The 19,841-nt window shown below is 34.8% G+C and overlaps 1 protein-coding gene across 1 annotated transcript in view; it reads right to left on the bottom strand.

Annotated features, from left to right (window-relative positions):
• Positions 1-3,611: 3,611 nt before the first annotated feature.
• Positions 3,612-19,841, bottom strand: part of SLC27A6 (solute carrier family 27 member 6) — a 62,508-nt gene continuing 46,278 nt past the window's right edge. Inside the window, exons 6-10 of the mRNA XM_004420245.3 lie at positions 15,982-16,072; positions 11,016-11,214; positions 9,357-9,454; positions 8,083-8,213; positions 3,612-4,186 (exon numbers count right to left, since the gene is read on the bottom strand). Of these exons, the coding sequence (XP_004420302.1) occupies positions 4,010-4,186; positions 8,083-8,213; positions 9,357-9,454; positions 11,016-11,214; positions 15,982-16,072 (696 nt within the window). The 3' untranslated portion in view covers positions 3,612-4,009. The remainder of the gene's footprint in view (positions 4,187-8,082; positions 8,214-9,356; positions 9,455-11,015; positions 11,215-15,981; positions 16,073-19,841) is intronic.

Raw genomic sequence — 19,841 nt, forward strand, 5'->3', positions numbered from 1 at the left:
TGGAACCTACAGGGAAGTGAAATATATTGAGAGAGATAATGACAACCTGTAATTTATTTCTACTGAGAAATGGTTGAGTATCTTAAACTCCCTGCTGTAATGATACTGAATTCAATTCTCTGCCTTCTGTCTTATGCTTTCCTTAAAGAAGACAATGTCCTTAACTTTTAAATTGCCTTAAAAGCCTACATAAGCAGTGTACAGCAATTTTTCAATTCAAATGACAAAAAGGGTACAGAGTAAAAAGTAAAAACCCATCCGTCCCCTATCCAACTCTACACTTAATTATTGAACTAGTTATGACTATTTGAAATTGTCCTGCAAATGTTTATATTTCTCAAATATATTTTTAACAAATAAAGGATAAATACCCTTTCCAATCTCTTTTTTCTTAGTGATGTAGCATGGATATTATTTCATATCAGTACATACTGACTTGTCACTCACTCTTCGTAATCATTGCAGAGCATAGTACAATATGGATTCTATCAATATTTATTTAACTTTTTTCTATTTTAGGTTGTCTTCAATTCTTCAATTAATAATGATGCCCTGAGCTGAATACACTTTGACATAAATCCTGGCTCACTATCAATAATAATTTTTTTATTTCTAGAAATAGAATTGCTGGGTCAAAGTTATATCCATTTTATGTTCTGATTGGTACCATCCTCTAGAAAGTTGCACCCATTTATAGTCCACCACCAATGCCTATAAGAGTTCTATCTCCCATATGTTCCCAGCTCTAGACATATCCAGTCTTTTTAATTATTCAAATTTGATTAGCAAAAAATATCACATTCTTATTTTAAGTTCCAATTTCCTAATTGGGAATGAATTTTAAGGTTTTTTTCCCCAGTGCTTCATAGGTATCTATAATTTTTCCATTGAATTTCCCATTCTCTATGGTATGATTGTTATTTGTATTACATCTACATTAAGTATAAACCCACAAAACAATGATACAAATTTTGCTTTAAGCAGTTATATGCATTTTTTTAAATTAAGAGAAATAACATAATCTTTTATATTTGCCCATATATTTACCATTTCCAATACTCTTCATTCCTTCCTGAAGGTTGGAGTTTCCACCTATTATTTTTCTTTGGTCTACAGAAGCTCCTTTAGCATTTCTTCTAACACAGGATTTCTGGCTATGAATTCTTTTGGATATATTTTATCTCAAACTGCCTTTATTTCACCTTCATCCTTAAAGGATTCTTTTGCTGCGTATAGAATTCTGGCTTGACAGTTGTTTATTTACTATTTTAAAGATATTGTTCCATTTTCTTTTGGCTTTCATAGTTTTGGTGAGAAGTTAGCCATAATTCAAAGTGTTGGTTTATTTTTTCATGTGATGTGTTGTTTTTTTCTTAACTGCTATCAAGAATTCTTCTTCATCTTTAGTTTCTAGCAGTTTGATCATAATGTGCCTAGGTGTGGTATTCTTTCTATTTTTCCAGTTTGAAGTTTGCTGGGCTTGTATGGTGAAAATTTTTTATGTCTATTGCCAAGTTTGCTTTCCAAAATATCTGTACTGTTATAGTCTCAATAGAGATAGTCTCAATATAGTAGCACTGGGGAGTTAAAATTTCCCCACACCTGGCTGGCCAAACCTGTGTGTAATTATTGCTTGATGAGCAAAACCTGATTTCATTATTGTTTAAATTTTCATTTTCTTTAACAATAAGATTGAATATCTTCTTGCAGCACTGTCACAGTTGCAACTCCACATTTCATTGTGTAGTTTTTTTAACAGGTTCCTCCCCCAGCCTGTAGACCTGATTTTGCTTATCAGTGTGTCCCTAGTACCTGTATTTCTTTCTTTCTTACATACGTATATGGAGGATGCATTAAATGACTGAATGAATTGGGCTTCCAATTTTCATTTTGTTATCTGTTCTTATATTTTTCCCATTAAAAATTATTTTGCCTTTGTATTTTTTTATTTGTAAGTATTCTTTATACACTATATATATGAGCAACTATTTTTCCCTAGTTTCTAGATATTTTCTCCTAGTTTCTAGCTCTTTAAAAACTTTAATCCTTAGTGTCTTTGTCTTAAAGAAACTTTCATTTTCATGTGATCTTGCTTTCTATTTCTTTCATGTCATAAATTATTTCATCTGCTGATGTAAGTTTTCTATAAGCAAGGAAAGGCAAGGCACCTCATGATCTCAAGTTTTGAGATTACACAGAGGCCCCATCTTGGTCTTTATATGTGTTTTCAATGTGGTTGGAGTTTCTTTTGCCTTTGAAGCAGTTTCCAGCTACATACGTGTGAGGTTTTGTTTTCCCCCTTCCTCAGTTGTTTGATAATCTGATTCCATCTATTTTTTATTTTCCAGTAATTTCTCACAATGTTTCATCTATTGAAGACACACTCTCTTGGTTTTTTCCCCCTCATCTTTTAGTGGCTTATTCTCTTTGTAATATTTTGTCTTTTATTGTAATGGATTTGACAGGAAGGGTGGGGGAAGGGGGTGAGATATGTATGCTTAATTCACCATTATGATCTAACTCCAAAGATTTTAAAGAGCTATGAATTAGTAGAAAAGTGTTCATTCACATTTATGACACTTAAAGGGCATCTATAAATTTAAAATATATACATAAAGGCAAAGCAATTTTTTAATGGAAAGGTGAAGAACAGCCAAATCACCAATATATAAATTAAATGTCAATTTATTCATTCATTTAATACTTTTTTATCAACGAAAATCCATTCTTATTTATATAGTGGGAGAATGGATATTCTTATACTTATTTATTTAATTTTTTCTATTTATCATTTTTAATATTTCTTTTTCTTTTAAAATTCCTGACTTTCACAAAATTGATTACATTTTCTGGTCTACTTGTTCATTCTAAACTTTGACCTTTTATTTCTATGCTACTTACGGTTAACCTTTACATTTAAAAAAATGTTTTAACTTTATAACACATGTTTTCCTAGCAATGACAAAAACGAACTACGTGCAGCTTCTCTTCCAACCAAAATAAGCTTTTTCACGTGGGGAGGAAACATGAGGCAAAGCCAATTTTCCTCCTGGTTGCACAGGGAGCTAGGTTTATGGGCAAAGGAGCTTCCTGCTGGTCCCTACGCCATTTCTTAGTCCAGCCCCACAACCCCGTCCTATGGAGGGCAGCTCACTTTGTTAAGAGAGTGGTTCTAGCTTAAAGCAAACACTGGAGCCTGGTGCTTCCAGATTGCAGTAAGTACAATTGTGCTTATTACACTATTCTTGTAATGCGTTTCCCAGTTAACTACTCACAGACCTGCTCACACTCAAAGCCCTTTCTGCCTCTGATCTTGGTGTTAATACCTGGGTTCAATTCTAGTCTGTTCTTTTCCTGTATTATTAATGGTTTCTACAGCTCTGTTGGATTTTATCATCAATTTAATCCCATTTATATATCTTCCAAAAATTCCTACATGCTTTCAGCTTACCAGTTTTCCTGCTTTGCTGTTTTGTATTTTTATATTTCTTCTATCATCTTAATGTGACTTTAAGATAAGGGAGATATGAGTGCATACATTTCATCAGTCAGCTTCCTTTGACTGGAAGTTTAGAATTAAAAATATCAGAACAAAAGTCTCAAAACACATATTAATGAAGAGGGTTTTATTGAGTTATATAGGAAAGGGCACATGAAAACCAATTATTTGAGTATAATTTAATGATTTATTCAAAACTAGAAACTTTAAATATTTAAAAGTACATTTTTAGTAAGTGTCTAAACTGTTAACCACTTATTATTTAAAATCTTTAAGATTAAGGCAAATATTTAGTTATGCACTGAATCCCCAAATAGGTAAAAAGAATAATCAAGTAAAGTTTGTTATCAATTAAAACAAATTAAACTTCTTACCTAAAGAAAAGCTGTTGCATATTAAGGAAATATAGCACATAATTAATGTCAGTTCCCTTTCCCCATTTCATATTAAAGAATCAGATACTCTCACTTCTCCTAAGAAAGCATATGAAAATGCCATATATAAAATATCTTAAAGTTTGATCTCCCCTAATATTATTTGATCATAAAGTTCTTTGGTCAATGGAACATAAGATTTTTTCAAGTTATCCATGAAATAAAGTGGATCCAAAATTTTCAATGGACTAAATCCTTCTTCCACCAACTGAAACTTCTGTGGTTTGAATGTCCCTGTCGTTTCCATCTTTTCCTATAAAGCATTTACCAGGATTAGTGGAATCATTTAATATTATCTAAAATATATAAATAAAACATTTAATACTATAGACTGTAATATTTAATTATAACATTTTTATATCCAATGACCATCTCTATATTTACTACTAATAATTTAACATTAGAAATAGAAAATGCCCCCTAGAACATTTAAATCTTTAGCTTAATTTACCTGTGAACTTTATTCAACATATAATAATTATGAATACAGTCAATAACTGATTACAACTGATTACAAACATGTCTAAAACACATAGGCTTATTGCTTCAATTAAGTGTCAATACAATATTATGTACAGAGAATGCTGTTAGACACCAAGAAAATGAAAGCTGTAAAAGACAACAATCTATTCCATAAGGCAGAAAACTATAAGAACCAGAGGGAGTAAAGAATGATCTAAAACTCGGGTTTCCAAACCATACACTGAGGTGCCTTGTGGTACCTCAGTGAATTTCCAGAGTCCCCATGGGATGTTTTAAATTCTGAAGGTAAACCCAGTGACACTCGCAAACTACTACCTCAAGGTAGCTCACAGTTTGCATATTAGTTTGTGATACATTCTTGTCAATGATGTCATATCTTTGCAAAACAGACTTTTCAGTGGTTGCTGCGATGAAAAGCAAGTATAGCCAAAAATCAGTGTAGAATGTGGAATTAGGCTGGCCCTGTTCAGTCCAATCTAACACCAAATTTTGAAGAGTTGCGCAATGCCCAGCTTATATCTCCTTAGTACTTGTGGTTATTTAAAAATGAAATACAAATATTTTTTCTTTCAATTTATATGCATTATTTTTTCAAATGGCAACTAATTTGTTAAACCTAAATACTTATTAGTTTGTTTTGACCTAACTACTGAATAAAGGAATGTTTAAGTATTTGTTTTGGCTCAAGAATGCCATGAAATGATTTTGTTGTTGTAGTGCTGTGGAGTCAATTCTGGCTGCTAGTGACCCTGTGTACAGCAGAGCGGAACCCTGTCTGGTCTTTTTGTGCCATCCTCTCACCTTCCAGCACTATCTCAGACAATGCTTCACTGCTATTCATAGGGTTTTCATGGCCAGTTTTTTCAGAAGTGAGTGGCCAGGTCTTTCTTCCTAATCTGACTTAGTCTGGAAGCTCCGCTGAAACCTGTCCACCACGGGTGACTCTGCTGGTATTTGAAATACTTGGTGGCATAGCTTTCAGCATCACAGGAACATGCAGGCGTCACAGTATAACTGACAGACGGGTGGTGTGGTTCCCTGAACAGAAGACAAACCCAGGCTGTGGCAGTGAAAGCATGGAATGATAACCACTAGACCACCAGGGCTGGCTATGAAATAACTACTGAGATACTAAAGAGCCCATGAATTTAGAAAGTTTAAGATTCTCCGCTTTAAGAGATTAAAGGAGATGAGCGTATGTCTTGGTGGCACTTTCAGGCATGGAGAAGCAACCTTGTTGTAAATCAGATGACACGCAGAGGTCCACATAAGGTTCTATGAGTAACTCAGCCATTTTTATTCATCCTTCTGGACTAATTCAAGAGTCAACTTCTCTTTGAACTTCCTTCCCTGATCTCATCCCTTCTCTCCCCTCCCCACCCAACACTGTCATCACAGAATTAGACGTGACTGTGTAGAAACACATTTTCTTCTTCTCCTTTTTAGAAAATTAGAAGCTCACTGTACTTATATAATTTGATGTTCTGCCTTTTTTTAAAAAAAAAATCAATATTATACCAGATATATTTCCCCAGGTTAGGTAATTTTCATCAAAACAGTACTTTTCAATGGTTTCATAAGATCTCATCTAATTATAATATTTTAATTAACTTTACTTTTATCCTTGACCTTATAGAGAGTATCAAAAATTATTACTACTATAAATACTTTGAAGAACATCTTTATATATAACATTTGTGCATCTTTTATTATTTCCTAAGGATAAATTTCTGGAAATGAAATTACTAAGTCAAAATATATGCAAATTTTAAGAGTCTGATCACATATTTACCAAACCATTTTTTAGAGAGGTTATAATAATTTGTGTATCCACAAGCAGAATGAAAGGACCAATTTAACTTCATGCCAGCTATACTGAGTAATATCACATTTTAAATTCTTTTGCAAATTTATCGGCAAAAAGAATCTTTTTAAAATTTGTGCTAAACAGATTTTTAATGAGATTGTTGTTTTATTCATTTTTGTCAGAAGTAACTTATACTTTTGCATTGCTTATATCAGATCATTTATTATAAAACATTTATTAAATAAACATTTTGACTGCCAACTAAGTGTCATGCATTGTGCTAAGTATAGCAAATACTGTAATAAGCATAACAGTCATGGCCCAAGTTCTTTTAGGTGTTTAATGATGCTAAAATATTTTCTAAATTTGTACAAGACTGATTTAGTCTTCAAGTAGTCCTATGCCAAAATATTTCCTCTGCTTAATGAAAGTGAATTTTAAGTTGCCCTAAGGTAAAAATATTTAAAATTTTATTTGATCCATCAACTTTCTACTCTATTAAAATACATTATTTCTGGGGTGGGATGGGGAGGGGTGGAGCTGGGTGTGGTTATAAAAGGGCAACATGAGGGATCCTTGTGGTGTTGAACATGTTCATATCTTGACTGTGGTCATTGATGCATGAAGCTACACGGGTGATAAAATTATATAGAACTTACTACACACACACACAAATGAATACAAGTAAAACAGAGGAAATTTTAAAAAGATGGGTGGATTATATCAATGTCAGTATCCTGGTTATAACAGTTTTGAAAAATGTTACCATTGGAGGAAACCAAGTAAAGGGTACACAGGATCTCTCTGTATTATTTCTTACAACTGCACGTGAATCTACAATTATCTCAATAAAAATTGCAATTGAAAATGTGTTACTTCTGCTTCATATTTACTTACCTTTAGTATTTCAGAGGCTTGTTATGAAAATAATCAGAGACAATGTATGTATAAGCTCTTAAAAATAAAAAAATATTATGTAAATGAAATATGTATTTATGACATTTCAGATGACGTGTCCCATTGGCCAAGCAGTGACTTGGCCACGACGATTGCTCAGCAAATGCTTTAAAAATGAAATGTCTCCATCTATTGCTCCATTAGGGATCTAATAGCGATATGACAAAAGTATCCAGAAAAATTCTATGTGATTGGATGTTAAGAGATGATGAGTACTAGCTTTGGGAAATTATATTTGAGGCACAATATTAAATAAATGAATGGCTGAATAAATGAACAAGTAAAGTTACCTAGTAGCTGAGTAAATTTGTTTTCTTTTTACTGTACTTTATTCTAGTAACCTAACAAGAGAGAGCCTACCTCTCAAAACAAATGAATTCAGAATTCCCCAAAAATATAAAGTCCCAAAGGGAGGCTGGACAGAATGAGGCTAAATAATAGAAGCAGAATTGCTTAAAGCAAATTGCCTTTAGGTTCTGGACACATCCTGCAGACACCTTGATGTCAGCTTGGTGGGACCTAATTTTAGGGACACGGCACCAAATGTCTTCACAAGGCATGTGTAAGATGTGGTTTGGGCTTGACACCATCACTGGGACCATCATTTTTTACCCTAAGGTCTTGACTGAAGAGGAAGATTGCAATTCTATCATTAGGACAAAGACAAAGACATGCTAGCATTTCATCATGCTTCCTTCCATATAATCAGGCTTCAAATACGACATAAATTAGCATCCCAATACTTTTCACTGTTCTTGAAATTTTCTAATATAAATAAAATGCACATATTATCTAAAGGATAAAATATTATTTTGTAATTAAACTATCTCCTGGATCCTGGTCTAAAATTTGATGGGTAACTAAAATTACCTGAATTCTTAAAATTCAGACAGTAAAATTACCTGAATTCTTAAGAATCGCGGGCAGGCATAAGCTGGTAGATATGTTACAACTTGTTCATAAACTTTTTCCAAGTCTAAAGCCTTATTTGGTTTTAAAATAATAGAAGCCATTCCTGCTTTTCCTTCATAATCTGAAAAAAAAAGTTTGAAATAGAATCAATTTGACAAGTACTAGGTAAATTTTTAAAATGATCTTATTAATTGCATACTAATTGTTGCAAATAGAGACATTAAATCTATTGCAATAATAACAATGCAACAGTAGCATAAATGAGTGGGGCCTTCCCTGAGCATATGATTTACTCCCTAGAAATAATTTAGGAACAGAGAAGGGTAGAGTCTATCCCTGATTGTCTACACTATAAAAATGAAATAGATGGAATGGAAAACACCATAAACGCTCCATAATTTGCATCCTACCACCATTAATATAAAAATATGAAGAGGAAACATTTATTTAAAGGCAAATTTATTCCAGAGAAATGTCCATGTTAAGCATTAATGCAAAAAATAAAGGGTATATTTTTAAGTTAAGAAACTAGAGACTGCTAATTCCACAGATCGCTTACTGCTTATCATGCCACCTATGGATTTTTCCAGGGGATCAGAATCTCCTGTAGCAATTCTCCAGCACCCAGTTGCTGTCTCTTAGAGTAAACTTCCCCTCCCTCTGCTCTCCTATCCAAACACGCCACCCGCAGTGTCCCCTGCACCTACAAACTTGAGCTGGAAAATGCTGTCATCTGTAAAAAAAAGAAGTGAAGGGGAACAGCTGTCCATGATTTCAGGTCAGTCACTTTTCTTGGCCATTTTCACCATCATGAGACAATCCTCATATGTTTATAAAGATAAATGAGGCCAAACAGATTTTAAAATAATTTTCTAAAAAATTTCAACCTAACTACAAGTGTCATTAAACATTTAAACTAGAACATGTTCTTGTTTAATGGCGTGTATAAACTCCAGTCATAAAGAGAAAAATAATAGACTATTGAAAAGCTGTAACTATTTTCAAGCAGTGAGTCGCTGACCAGAGTTTTCAGGCTTTGCTTAAAGATACACACTTAACATTAAAATTCAGTGGGTACCTTTTCCCCGAGGTGAACTTGAAGTTTGTTAGCTTGGTCTAGGGCATTACTTGCCGAGACAAGACTAAGATATTTATTTTAACATATACAAAATAAGATGTTGAATTAGTAAGATCATTGCAAAACTAAAGAAAAGTGGCACATGCCATTCTGAGAATCATTTGAAAACCTGAAATATATTCATACCTGGCACAGCCACACCATAGACGTTTGTTTCCTGTATGAAATCCAGCTTTCCAATAGTGTCAGCAACCTCTGTGGTTGCAACATTTTCCCCTTTCCATCTAAATAAAAAACAAGATCCAGTGAGTGCCCTTATATTTGAAGAACTAGGTACCCAGTTCTAGTTTCAGTGCCTTGCACTTGGCTCTGTGTGAGCAGGTAGTAACCAAAAACAATGGCAGTTTTCAGAACAAAAGGCATTTCTAAGGAAGCACTTTGTTGATAAGTCAACCAAGTCAACAAAATCAGTATCTGTTTCTTAGTTAAAATTACTTTATCTATGTCTCATTGGTATAAATTGCTTACTGAAAAGGTAAAATCTTTATAATATGTTATAAAAAGTAAAACAATGAGGGGCCGGCCCGGTGGCGCAAGCGGTTGGGTGCGCGCGCTCCGCTGTGGCGGCCCGGGGTTCGCTGGTTCGGATCCCGGGCGTGCACCGACGCACTGCTTTGGCAAGCCATGCTGTGGCGGCGTCCCATATAAAATGGAGGAGGATGGGCACGGATGTTAGCCCAGGGCCGTCTTCCTCGGCAAAAAAAGAGGAGGATTGGCGGATGTTAGCACAGGGCTGATCTCCTCACAAAAAAAAAAAGTAAAACAATGATAAATACCTCTTTATTTTGTAATATAATAACAGTTAAGTACAAAACATTCCCTATCTTTAATGACAGACATAGAAAAAACTGAAAGGAAGGCTATAGCAGTGGTCTTACGTCTACTGACACCCTTGCTTCTAGGGATTAACCCCTTTGGCTCTTCTAATGCATATGAATGAATATTTTATTTTAATTAAGATAATTAAAGTGAGCTCACAACATGGTATAAGAAGGCGAGGAAGTAGGAAGTATAATTCATTTATTCATTCAATCATTTTTTGAATGTCCACTATCTATCCTTCACTGTTCTATAGTCATTGACTAGTAAAGCAAAATAATTTCATAATCCTAAAATAATCTTAAGGAAGTAAAAAAGAACATATAAGAAAGGGAAATTTTGCTGTTTCATTGTTATCATTAGGTCAAGAATTAGACCATATTTGATGCAACTGGTTTTATGTTTTAACCGTACTATTTAGAATTAACATCTGCCTACCTGTTTTATATCCTTAAAAAAGGAACTCACTGATTTGGACCAAACTGATTCATTAAAATAATTATAAAAATTGACATCAAAATTTATCTTATGTTTCAATCTAGACACATATTTTTTTTATTATTATTTTTTTTTGTGTGAGGAACATCGGCCCTGAGCTAACATCTGCCAATCCTCTTCTTTTTGCTGAGGAAGACTGGCCCTGGGCTAACATCCGTGCCCATTTTCCTCCACTTTATATGGGACACCGCCACAACATGGCTTGACAAGCGGTGCGCACCCGGGATCTGAACCGGTGAAACCCGGGCTGCCACCCCGGGCCACTGCAGCGGAGCGGGCGCACTTAACCGTTTGCACCACCAGGCTGGCCCCACCATGAACTTTTAAATGGGGAGACACTATTGAGATAAAAGGGCTCTGTCTGCCCTGAAGGTCAAGAACATGTGGTCTGTAATGTCTCCACAGGGCCCTGCTCAGGGCGTGGTTCACAGTCACAGCACAAGCAGCACAACCAAGGACACTTCATACCTGAACGTGTCTCCAACACGGTCCCAAAAATATAGGAAATTCTCCTGATCTTGGACCATTAAATCTCCTGTGTTAAAGTAAACATCTCCCTTCTTAAACACATCACAGAGCAATTTTTTCTCTGTGTGCTTCTTATTCCCAGCATAACCAAAGAAGGGATTCTTTGCATTCACTCGAGAAATGAGAAGTCCAGGTTCTCCTGTGAGAGAAAGGCACTTTTCAGTGATCTCATTAAAACTATTATTACAGACACCATGCAGGTATCTAAATTGTGTGTGACCAACACAACTGGTGTTATTTATCTTACTTTCCTCTGAACTTGTTTTTATTATATGTGATATCATTTACTCTGGGTGCCTACATCAGCATATCCTTTCCTAGATTGCCACAAACACAAATTACTTTGGAAAAACTAAGAAAAAGGAAATTGAATGTAAAGAAAGGTATGTTAAATTTATTTTACATCCTGGGTAGATAGATAAATGGCTACTTTTTTTGATTATGTAGATTTTAACACTGATAATAATAACAACTATATAAATAATAACCATAATAATAATTTTAATAAGATTATGATAGTAGCAATATTTATTGGACATTTACTATGTAGCAAGCCCCATAAGCCTTTTGCAGCTGTCATCTTGTTTATTCTTCACAGAAATCCTTTGAAGTTGATAATTATAATCCCTGTTTCACGGGGAAGGAACCAAGGCGCAGAAGGGTGAAGTAAGTTACCAAGGTCCAACAGATAGAAAGCAATGGACTTAGAACTTAAATTCAAGTCTCTACAATTTTGGAACAAGGTTTCTGTACAATACTGTATCCGATCTAGTTAATATGTTACTAGAAATTTTAAGATAAGGTTTTTTGTTTGTTGTTGTTGAGGAATAGTGGCCCTGAGCTAACACCTGTTGCCAATCTTCCTCTTTTTGCTTGAGGAAGATTGGCCCTGAGCTAACATCTGTGCCCATCTTTCCTCTATTTTGTATGTGGGATGCCTCCACAGCATGGCTGATGAGTGGTGTATGTCAGCACCCCTGATCCAAACCTGCAAACCCCAGGCCACTGAAGCAGAGTGTGCTGAACTTAACCATTATGCCACCAGGCCAGCCCCTAAGAAAATGTTTTATTCCTCTGGGATGTTAGTCTGAAAATACTTACAGGCAAGAGACGAGACATGAAATGTATTAGTTTTACTTATATTTAGATACATTACCTGAAATAATTTTTCAATCAGATTTATTCAAATTAATCAAGATTTTGTCCAGCAACGTGCAAGGTAAAAAACTAAGAGAAAAGTAGAAGACAAAGGGAGCAGCAATCACTGCCCCAGATTTCAAGGCCATTGTTGACTTGCTCTGTGATGAGAAGCAACATACACGTGATGAGTTACTTGGGGTTGAATTCCAGCAAACTGTAAAGCAGTTCATGTCATTTTAACACTCTCTATTCAACTCCCATTGCTCCCACTCCTTATTGGACATTCTGGCTTCCAAGGGCGCACATGCCACTGGTGAAAACAAGCCTTCTCTGCTACAGCAGAGGCCCCTGATTGTCACTGTCATCACCAACACCATCATTTCATTATCATCATCATCATCCTCATTGCCATTGTTACACTTATTGAGCACTTTCTGGGTACCAGTCACTATTCTGAGTGCTTTACCTATGTATCCCATCTGGTCTTCATCACAAACCTATAAGACATGCCCTCATATTATCTTCATTGTACAGGTGAAGAAATTGCGGAAGAAAAAGTAATTTGTCCAAGGTCACACAGCTGCCAAATGTTGGAGTTGGAGTTTTTTTAACCAGGTCCATCCAACTCCAGAGCCTCTCCTCCATCACGTATTCCATCAGTCTACAGTCCTTGTATATCAGAATTTTCCAATTCCTTAAAATTTAAGTTCTTTGTTTTTTTTCTTCAGGAGACAGATGACAGTTTCTTGCCTGACAAATTAATTACTGCAAATGCTTAAAAAGGTCATAGCATATTCTTATTTTTCCCTTCTAGGCACAATTTATGCAAGACAAAATACTTTAATGGAAAAAAAAATATTGAGTAACCCAAAATGAGAATTGCAAAATAGTAAAGCAGATATCTGGGGACAATCTGCTTTTTTTAATTGAAGTATAATTGACATACAATATCCTATTAGTTTCAGGTATACATCCTAGTGATTTGATGTTTATATACATTGTGAAACGATCACTACAATAAGTCTAGTTACCATCTGTCACCATACAAAGTTATGACATTATTGACTACATTCTCTATGGTATACATTACATCCCCATGACTTATTAATTTTATAACTGCAAGTTTGTACCTTTTAATTCTCTTCACCTATTTCACCTGCCCTCTCAATTCCTCCCCACTCCAGTCACCACCAATTTCCTGTATCTGTGAGTCTGTTTCTGTTTTGTTTGTTTGTTTGTTTTGTTTTTTTAGATTCCACCTATAAGCGAAATCATACGATATTTGTCCTTCTCTGTCTGACCTATTTCATTTAGCATAATACCTTCTAGGTCCATCCATGTTGCTGCAAATGGCAAGATTTCATTATTTTTTATGGCTGAGTAATACTCCATTGTATATATTTACCACATCTTCTTTATCCATTCATCTATCAATGGACATTTAAGTTGTTTCTATATCTTGGCTATTGTAAATAATGCTGCAATGAACTTGGGAGTGCATATATCCCTTTGAATTAGTGTTCTTGTTTTCTTCTGATAAATATCCAGAAGTAGATCTGTTGGATTGTATAGTAGTTCTATTTTTAATTTTTTTAGGAACCTCCAGACTGTTTTCCATAGTGGCTGCACCAATTTACATTCCCACCAACAAAGTGTACAAGGGTTCCCTTTTCTCCACATCCTTGCCAACACTTGTTATTTTTTGTCTTTTTGATAATAGCCATTCTAACAGGTGTGAGGTGCTATCTCATTGTGGTTTTGATTTACATTTCCCTGATAATTAGTGATGCTGAACGTCTTTTGTGCCTGTTGGCCATCTGTATGTCTTCTTTGGAAAAATATTTAAGCCCTCTGCTCATTTTTTAATCAGATTGTTTTCTGATATCAAGTAGTATAAGTTCTTTATATATTTTGGATATTAACCCCTTATCAGATGTATGATTTACAAATATCTTCTCCCATTCAGTAGGTTGCCTTTTTGTTTTGTTGATGGTTTCCTTTGCTGTGCAAAATCTTTTTAGATTGATGTAATTCCATTTGTTTATTTTTGCTTTTGTTACCATTGCCTGAGGAAACTGGTCCAAAAAAATACTGCTAAGACTAACGTCAGTGAACTGACTGCCTATGTTTTATTCTAGGAGTTTTATGGTTTTAGGTCTTACATTCAAGTCTTGAATTCATTTTGAATTTATTTTTGTATATGGTAGAAGATAGTGTCCAGTTTCATTCTTTTGCATGTAGCTGTCCAGTTTGCCCAACACCATTTATTGAAGAGACTGTCCTTTCCCCATTGCATATGCTTACCTCCTTTGTTGTAAATTAATTGACTATAAATGAGTGAGTTCATTTCTGGGCTCTCTATTCTATTCCATTGATCTATGTGTCTGTTTTCATGCCAGCACCATACTGTTCCAACCTGCTTTTTAAGAAACCCTGAGGTTGTATAAGCAGTTCTGGGATTCAAGTTCCAATGTCAGATATTACTGTAATTGTAATAAATAAAACCCACTAGAGAAGTGTGTTTAAATAAAGTTCTTTGCAATCTCTTTAGAAATGGCTTTTATCTTAGACGCTGTCTATAGAGTTGAATTAGGGAAAGATAGTTGATGAGTGCCCCTAGGCTTGAAGTTCAGAGGATTGGGAAATTTGTTTTTTATTAGATAAGGCTTATATTTTTTCCAATCTTTCAGCTACCAGAAAAAAAACAAAACATATTTGCAACCTTTATCTCCACGTGTGAAGTAAAGATTTAAAGGAAATCATCTCTGAAATGTAGTTTAAACATATTCTGAGGCTGTAAAAAAAAAAAGTAATTTTGGCCTGATTTATTCAGACTGGATCTCTAAACAATTCTAAGTGAATATCTCTACATTTAATTTTCTAGATTAATTATATGTAGCAGCAAGTTAATTGGGGCACTTGCTTTCATTAAAATTTCTAACCAAAAATTATAAGAAAGTCTACCTTGGTGGTGGAGGAGGGGGCCTGAGAGGAGGAAGAGAAGGGGAGAGGGGTAACAAGGCACATGCCAGGCCCTCCACAGGGTTTTGTTCACATCATCTCATTTAGTTGCCAACAATAACCTCACGAAATAAATATCATCACTCTTATTCTACATATGAAGAAAATGAGACTCAGGTTGAGTGAGCTGCCCAAAGTTGTAGAGTTTCTAAATGCAAGAGCCCAGATTTAAATCCAAGTCTGTTTGTCTTTCTACCATATCTAGAATGATAAATTAAGTCATTCATTTTTATATTATATTTTGGTGATACAGGGCATTAGACATACGCCATTGTTACAAACTAAAAGTGGTAGATTAAGAAAAATATGAGCCTGGGGCCGGCCCGGTGGCACAGTGGTTAAGATCGCGTGCTCCGCTTCAGTGGCCTGGGGTTTGCGGGTTCGGATCCTGGGTGCGGACCTACACACTGCTCATCAAGCCATGCTGTGGCAGTGTCCCACATACAAAATAGAGGAAGATTGGCACACATGTTAGCTCAGGGCCAATCTTCTTCACAAAAAAAAAAAAAAAAGAAAAATATGAGCCTAATAGTGTCCATTTTTAAATTTTAATAATGTACTATCTGAGTGACCCTCTTGAGGCTCCTAACATCTAATAATTAAACCATTCTACCTGTGTTGAAATTCCAAATAAGTCACATTACATATTAGAAATACCTATTCTTTCTTTTCTAAATTCAGTAGTAATTAAATAGAACTTTGGAAACCTTGCCTGAGGAGACATCTTCAGATACAAGAATCTTACCTTTTTTTACATGACTACACCAGCCCTGTTCATTTCTAACAGGTTCATCTTTCTGAAAATCATACTTTATCAAGTCAAAAGTGAAAAAAAGCTGCAAAAACAAAATCAAACAAACGAAAACAAGATTCAATATTTATTTGTGCAATAACATCTACTAGTAGCAGATTTTATGCTCAGTCAACTGAAATAAAGAATTAGAATGTGGATTTATTAAAACAAGTAACCTTTACTGATGAAAAATTAAACATTTGAAAATCAAAATTGAAGGTATTAGTAAACAGCACTCGTGCTGGCATTTACTTTCATTTCTTTTATGATGCATGTTACGTTAGCAAAACATTACTAATTTTAATCTTGAATGAGTGATAGCAAGCAATCTCTGCACATAATGACATACTCTACTAACAACAGGTAAGACCACCACTTTCTTGCCTTCTCCTTCTTGCAATTATTCAAAACATTCCTTGAAATGGAAAGTTTTAACAGAACTAAAATATAAACTAGTGAGTGCAAGGATTTTGTTGTCTATTTCTAACCTCCAATACTTCGAAAAGGGATCAGATGCCTAAAAAGTACTTATTATTTGACACTTACTGACCTTTTCCCCAGGCCTTTCACCTTAATGTCCCTGAAGTAACCCTCAGTACTTCCGTATACTGTCATGGTGTGAGACGGCAAACTTGTTGGAACACCCTCATCATACTGGGAAACAAGGTAACTGGACATCTCTCCCTGTGCCTAAATATTTCCAGCTCCCCTGCTCCTGTACTGTCCATATTATCATGTCATACAGACTCACAGATCCACTAAAATCTGACCCTGAGAGAGAATCACAGATTGCTTCAATCCAACCCCTTCATTTTATATATTAAAAAAATGAGGTTTTCCTGATAATTATAAACAAGCAATTTCATTAAGGTGAACTAGGAAATAGTAAACTAAAATGGAGGTAATAAACTGAAGTGAGAAAAAATAATAAAGACAAATAGAAAGAGGAGAAGGAGGAGGAGAGAAATGAACAAATATAGAACAAATAAGTGGGAAATGAATAAGATTAATTAATAGTATTATTTATTATCAAAGACTAAACACAAACATCTCTGGTTTTTAATCTCAGTAAAATAAGCATGTAACTAGCATCAGAATTCGTTATTTAAATTAAAATATAAAGGAGAGCAACTAATATTGATTGAGTACTTACTGTATGCCAGACACTACTGAGAGCTTAAGAGCAGTATTTAATTTAATCGTCAAAACCCCCTATGAGGTAGGAATTAGTATAATCCTGTTTTAAGATGAGGGCCAATGAAAGAGGCAGCAAAGCAAAATATGTTGTTATTCGAGACATAAAGATTCTTTATTAAAATGCAAGCTGGCATCTTGTTGGTCTTGGTCTGTAATTGGGATAACAGGATATTGGCAACTTGCCTAATGACTGGTCAAAAGAAAGATTCCAGAAGTTCCGGAACTGCATTTATCATTTTGGCCAAACAAGAACAGAGCCCCGTTCATTATCCGTTCTTTTCTCTCGTGTTTTAACATGCTTTATATTTTGAAAAATTTGCCCAGCAACTGGTGATATTATAACAGCTTTAGTGTTATTTTTTTTTAGATTAATTTGGCAACCCATGCCTGGGTGATTCATTCCACACCCAATCACTGTTCCGTGTGTCTGTTATCAGACACAGGGACTTGATGGTCAGAAATTGGGTAATTTTATAATACAAAGGAAATTTAAATATGTCACAGCATCTTCTAGAAGTGGTCTGGATCACAGCATTAAGTCTCAGCTAAAGGGATTTGCATTTTTTTTCCTGCCTTCAAGAGGTCCCACAAGATTACAAAAATGGCTGTTATAATAACAAAAGATAGATGCCACACTTTAATATGTCCTAAATGTATATGTACATGTACAGGTACAGCTGTAGGTATAGGTATGTGTATACATGCCCAGAGCACAGCTGCAGAGCGTCCCATTCATAACATTTATGAGAAATGAAACTACACTATTTTAATAAATGCAATCAACTTAAATTTTCTTGAATTTAACAAAAGAAAATAGAACTAAAGTTAAAATAAAGTATTTCTTTGGCATAAGAGATATCAGTTTTGTTGGCTAAAGAATTTAACCTTAACCCAAAATTTAACCAGAGGTCTAGCTTTCGCTTTCAGCTCCTGGGAGATAATCTCTAAGCCCTTGCAATGTTGTGACAGATAGCAACAATATGATTTAGAGTGGGGTCTCTGAGCCACACCAATAATGTGATGGGTGGGGGGAAGGGGGGCTTTAAGTCACCCAGCTTGACCTCCTGGGGGGCTGGAGATGGAGGTCAGCCACAGAGGCAGCCAACTAGATTTAAATGATCAAGCTGCAAAAAAGACTCTGGACATCAAGGCTGAGTGAGCTTCCCTAATTGGCAATAGTCCATGTATATTGTCACACATGGATTCTGGAGAGTAATGCCACTGTCCTGACTCCACAGGGGAAGACAACTAGAAGCCTTGCATTTGGTACCCTCCTGGATTCTGCCCTCATTTTAACCTGTATCCTTTAGATGTAATAAGCTGTAACTATGAGGATAACAGCTTTCAGTGAGTTTTGTGAGTCCTAGCGAATTATCAAACCTAAAGTTGGTCTTAGGGACTCATAAAATGCAATTGATGTCAGGAGTGAGGGTGGTCTGGTGGGCACTGTTTCCTAAATTTGCAGTTGGCTTAATTTCCTAGTCTCTATAAGATGCCTACTTTTAAGACATTAAAAAAGTTTGTAAAAATGTGAAGAAAGTGAGCCTTTCGGTCAAATCCCATATTTTATCTTTACATTGTATCTATGGATTTATCACTATGAAAGACGAGAGAATGAGCACTTATACGTCTCCTTTCCTCCCACCCAATTCCCATTTTTGTTAGTGTTATAATTATTTTTATATTGTCAGGATTTATACTTTCATTCCATCTATAAAAGAATTCAGAGCTGTTCAATCTTCTATATTTAAACAGATCCAATCAAACCTTTTAACTGAAGGTGATTCCTTCATTTCTAAGTTCTTTAATCTTCAGGTTGACCAGAAATTTTCATTCAGTGAATTTTACAAACAAGTATTGCATTCCTGTAAATACATGGGTATTATATTCTCTGATTTCTCAAAATTTTCAGAACACCTCTTTGTTGCCTTTATACTTGAAGAACAACTTAGAACAAAAGTTCTTAGGTGGAAACATTACTTTCCCTTCTTTCTGGCATTGAATGTTTTGTTTCTGTTTTGAGAGATGCCTGAGATGTTTCCCGTCTTCACCCTATACTTGCTACATCCTTTGCTTTTTCTGTCTCAGCATCTCTTCATGGTTCTTTAATTTATGTTGAGTAATTTCACCAGGATATATTTTTCTGATAATCATTCTGTATCATTTTTTTTTTTTTCTGAAACACAATGTGCTCTTCTGCTAAAGATTCAAGTTTTTATTTTAAGGAAATTTTCTTCCATTAGATTTGAAATAATTTTTTTTCTCTTTGATTTGATTTTTTCTGCAGTAACACCAATTAAACATATGTCAGATTGCTGTCTATGTTTTCAAAATCTATCTTTTTAATTTATTTTATATTATTATTTGCTTATTCTTTTTATTCTTTGTGTGACTCCTTAATCCCATCCATCTTGCTCCCTAACAATGTTTACATTCCTGTTTATTTTTGTCTTTTAATGTGGTGTTCATCTCTGTAATATTTTCATTTTTTCCTTTATTTTTTTTCTTTGAGATGAGCATGTTTCCCTTGCACTTTCCTCTTCTTTGAGCTCTTACTTTTAAAGAGAATATTATTGCAATTTTTGAACCTATGGGAAATTTTTTTTCTAAACATT

The sequence above is a fragment of the Ceratotherium simum genome, chromosome 4, assembly GCF_057802395.1.
Source record: "Ceratotherium simum simum isolate JZ-2026a chromosome 4, ASM5780239v1, whole genome shotgun sequence".
NCBI classification, from domain to species: Eukaryota; Metazoa; Chordata; class Mammalia; order Perissodactyla; family Rhinocerotidae; genus Ceratotherium; species Ceratotherium simum.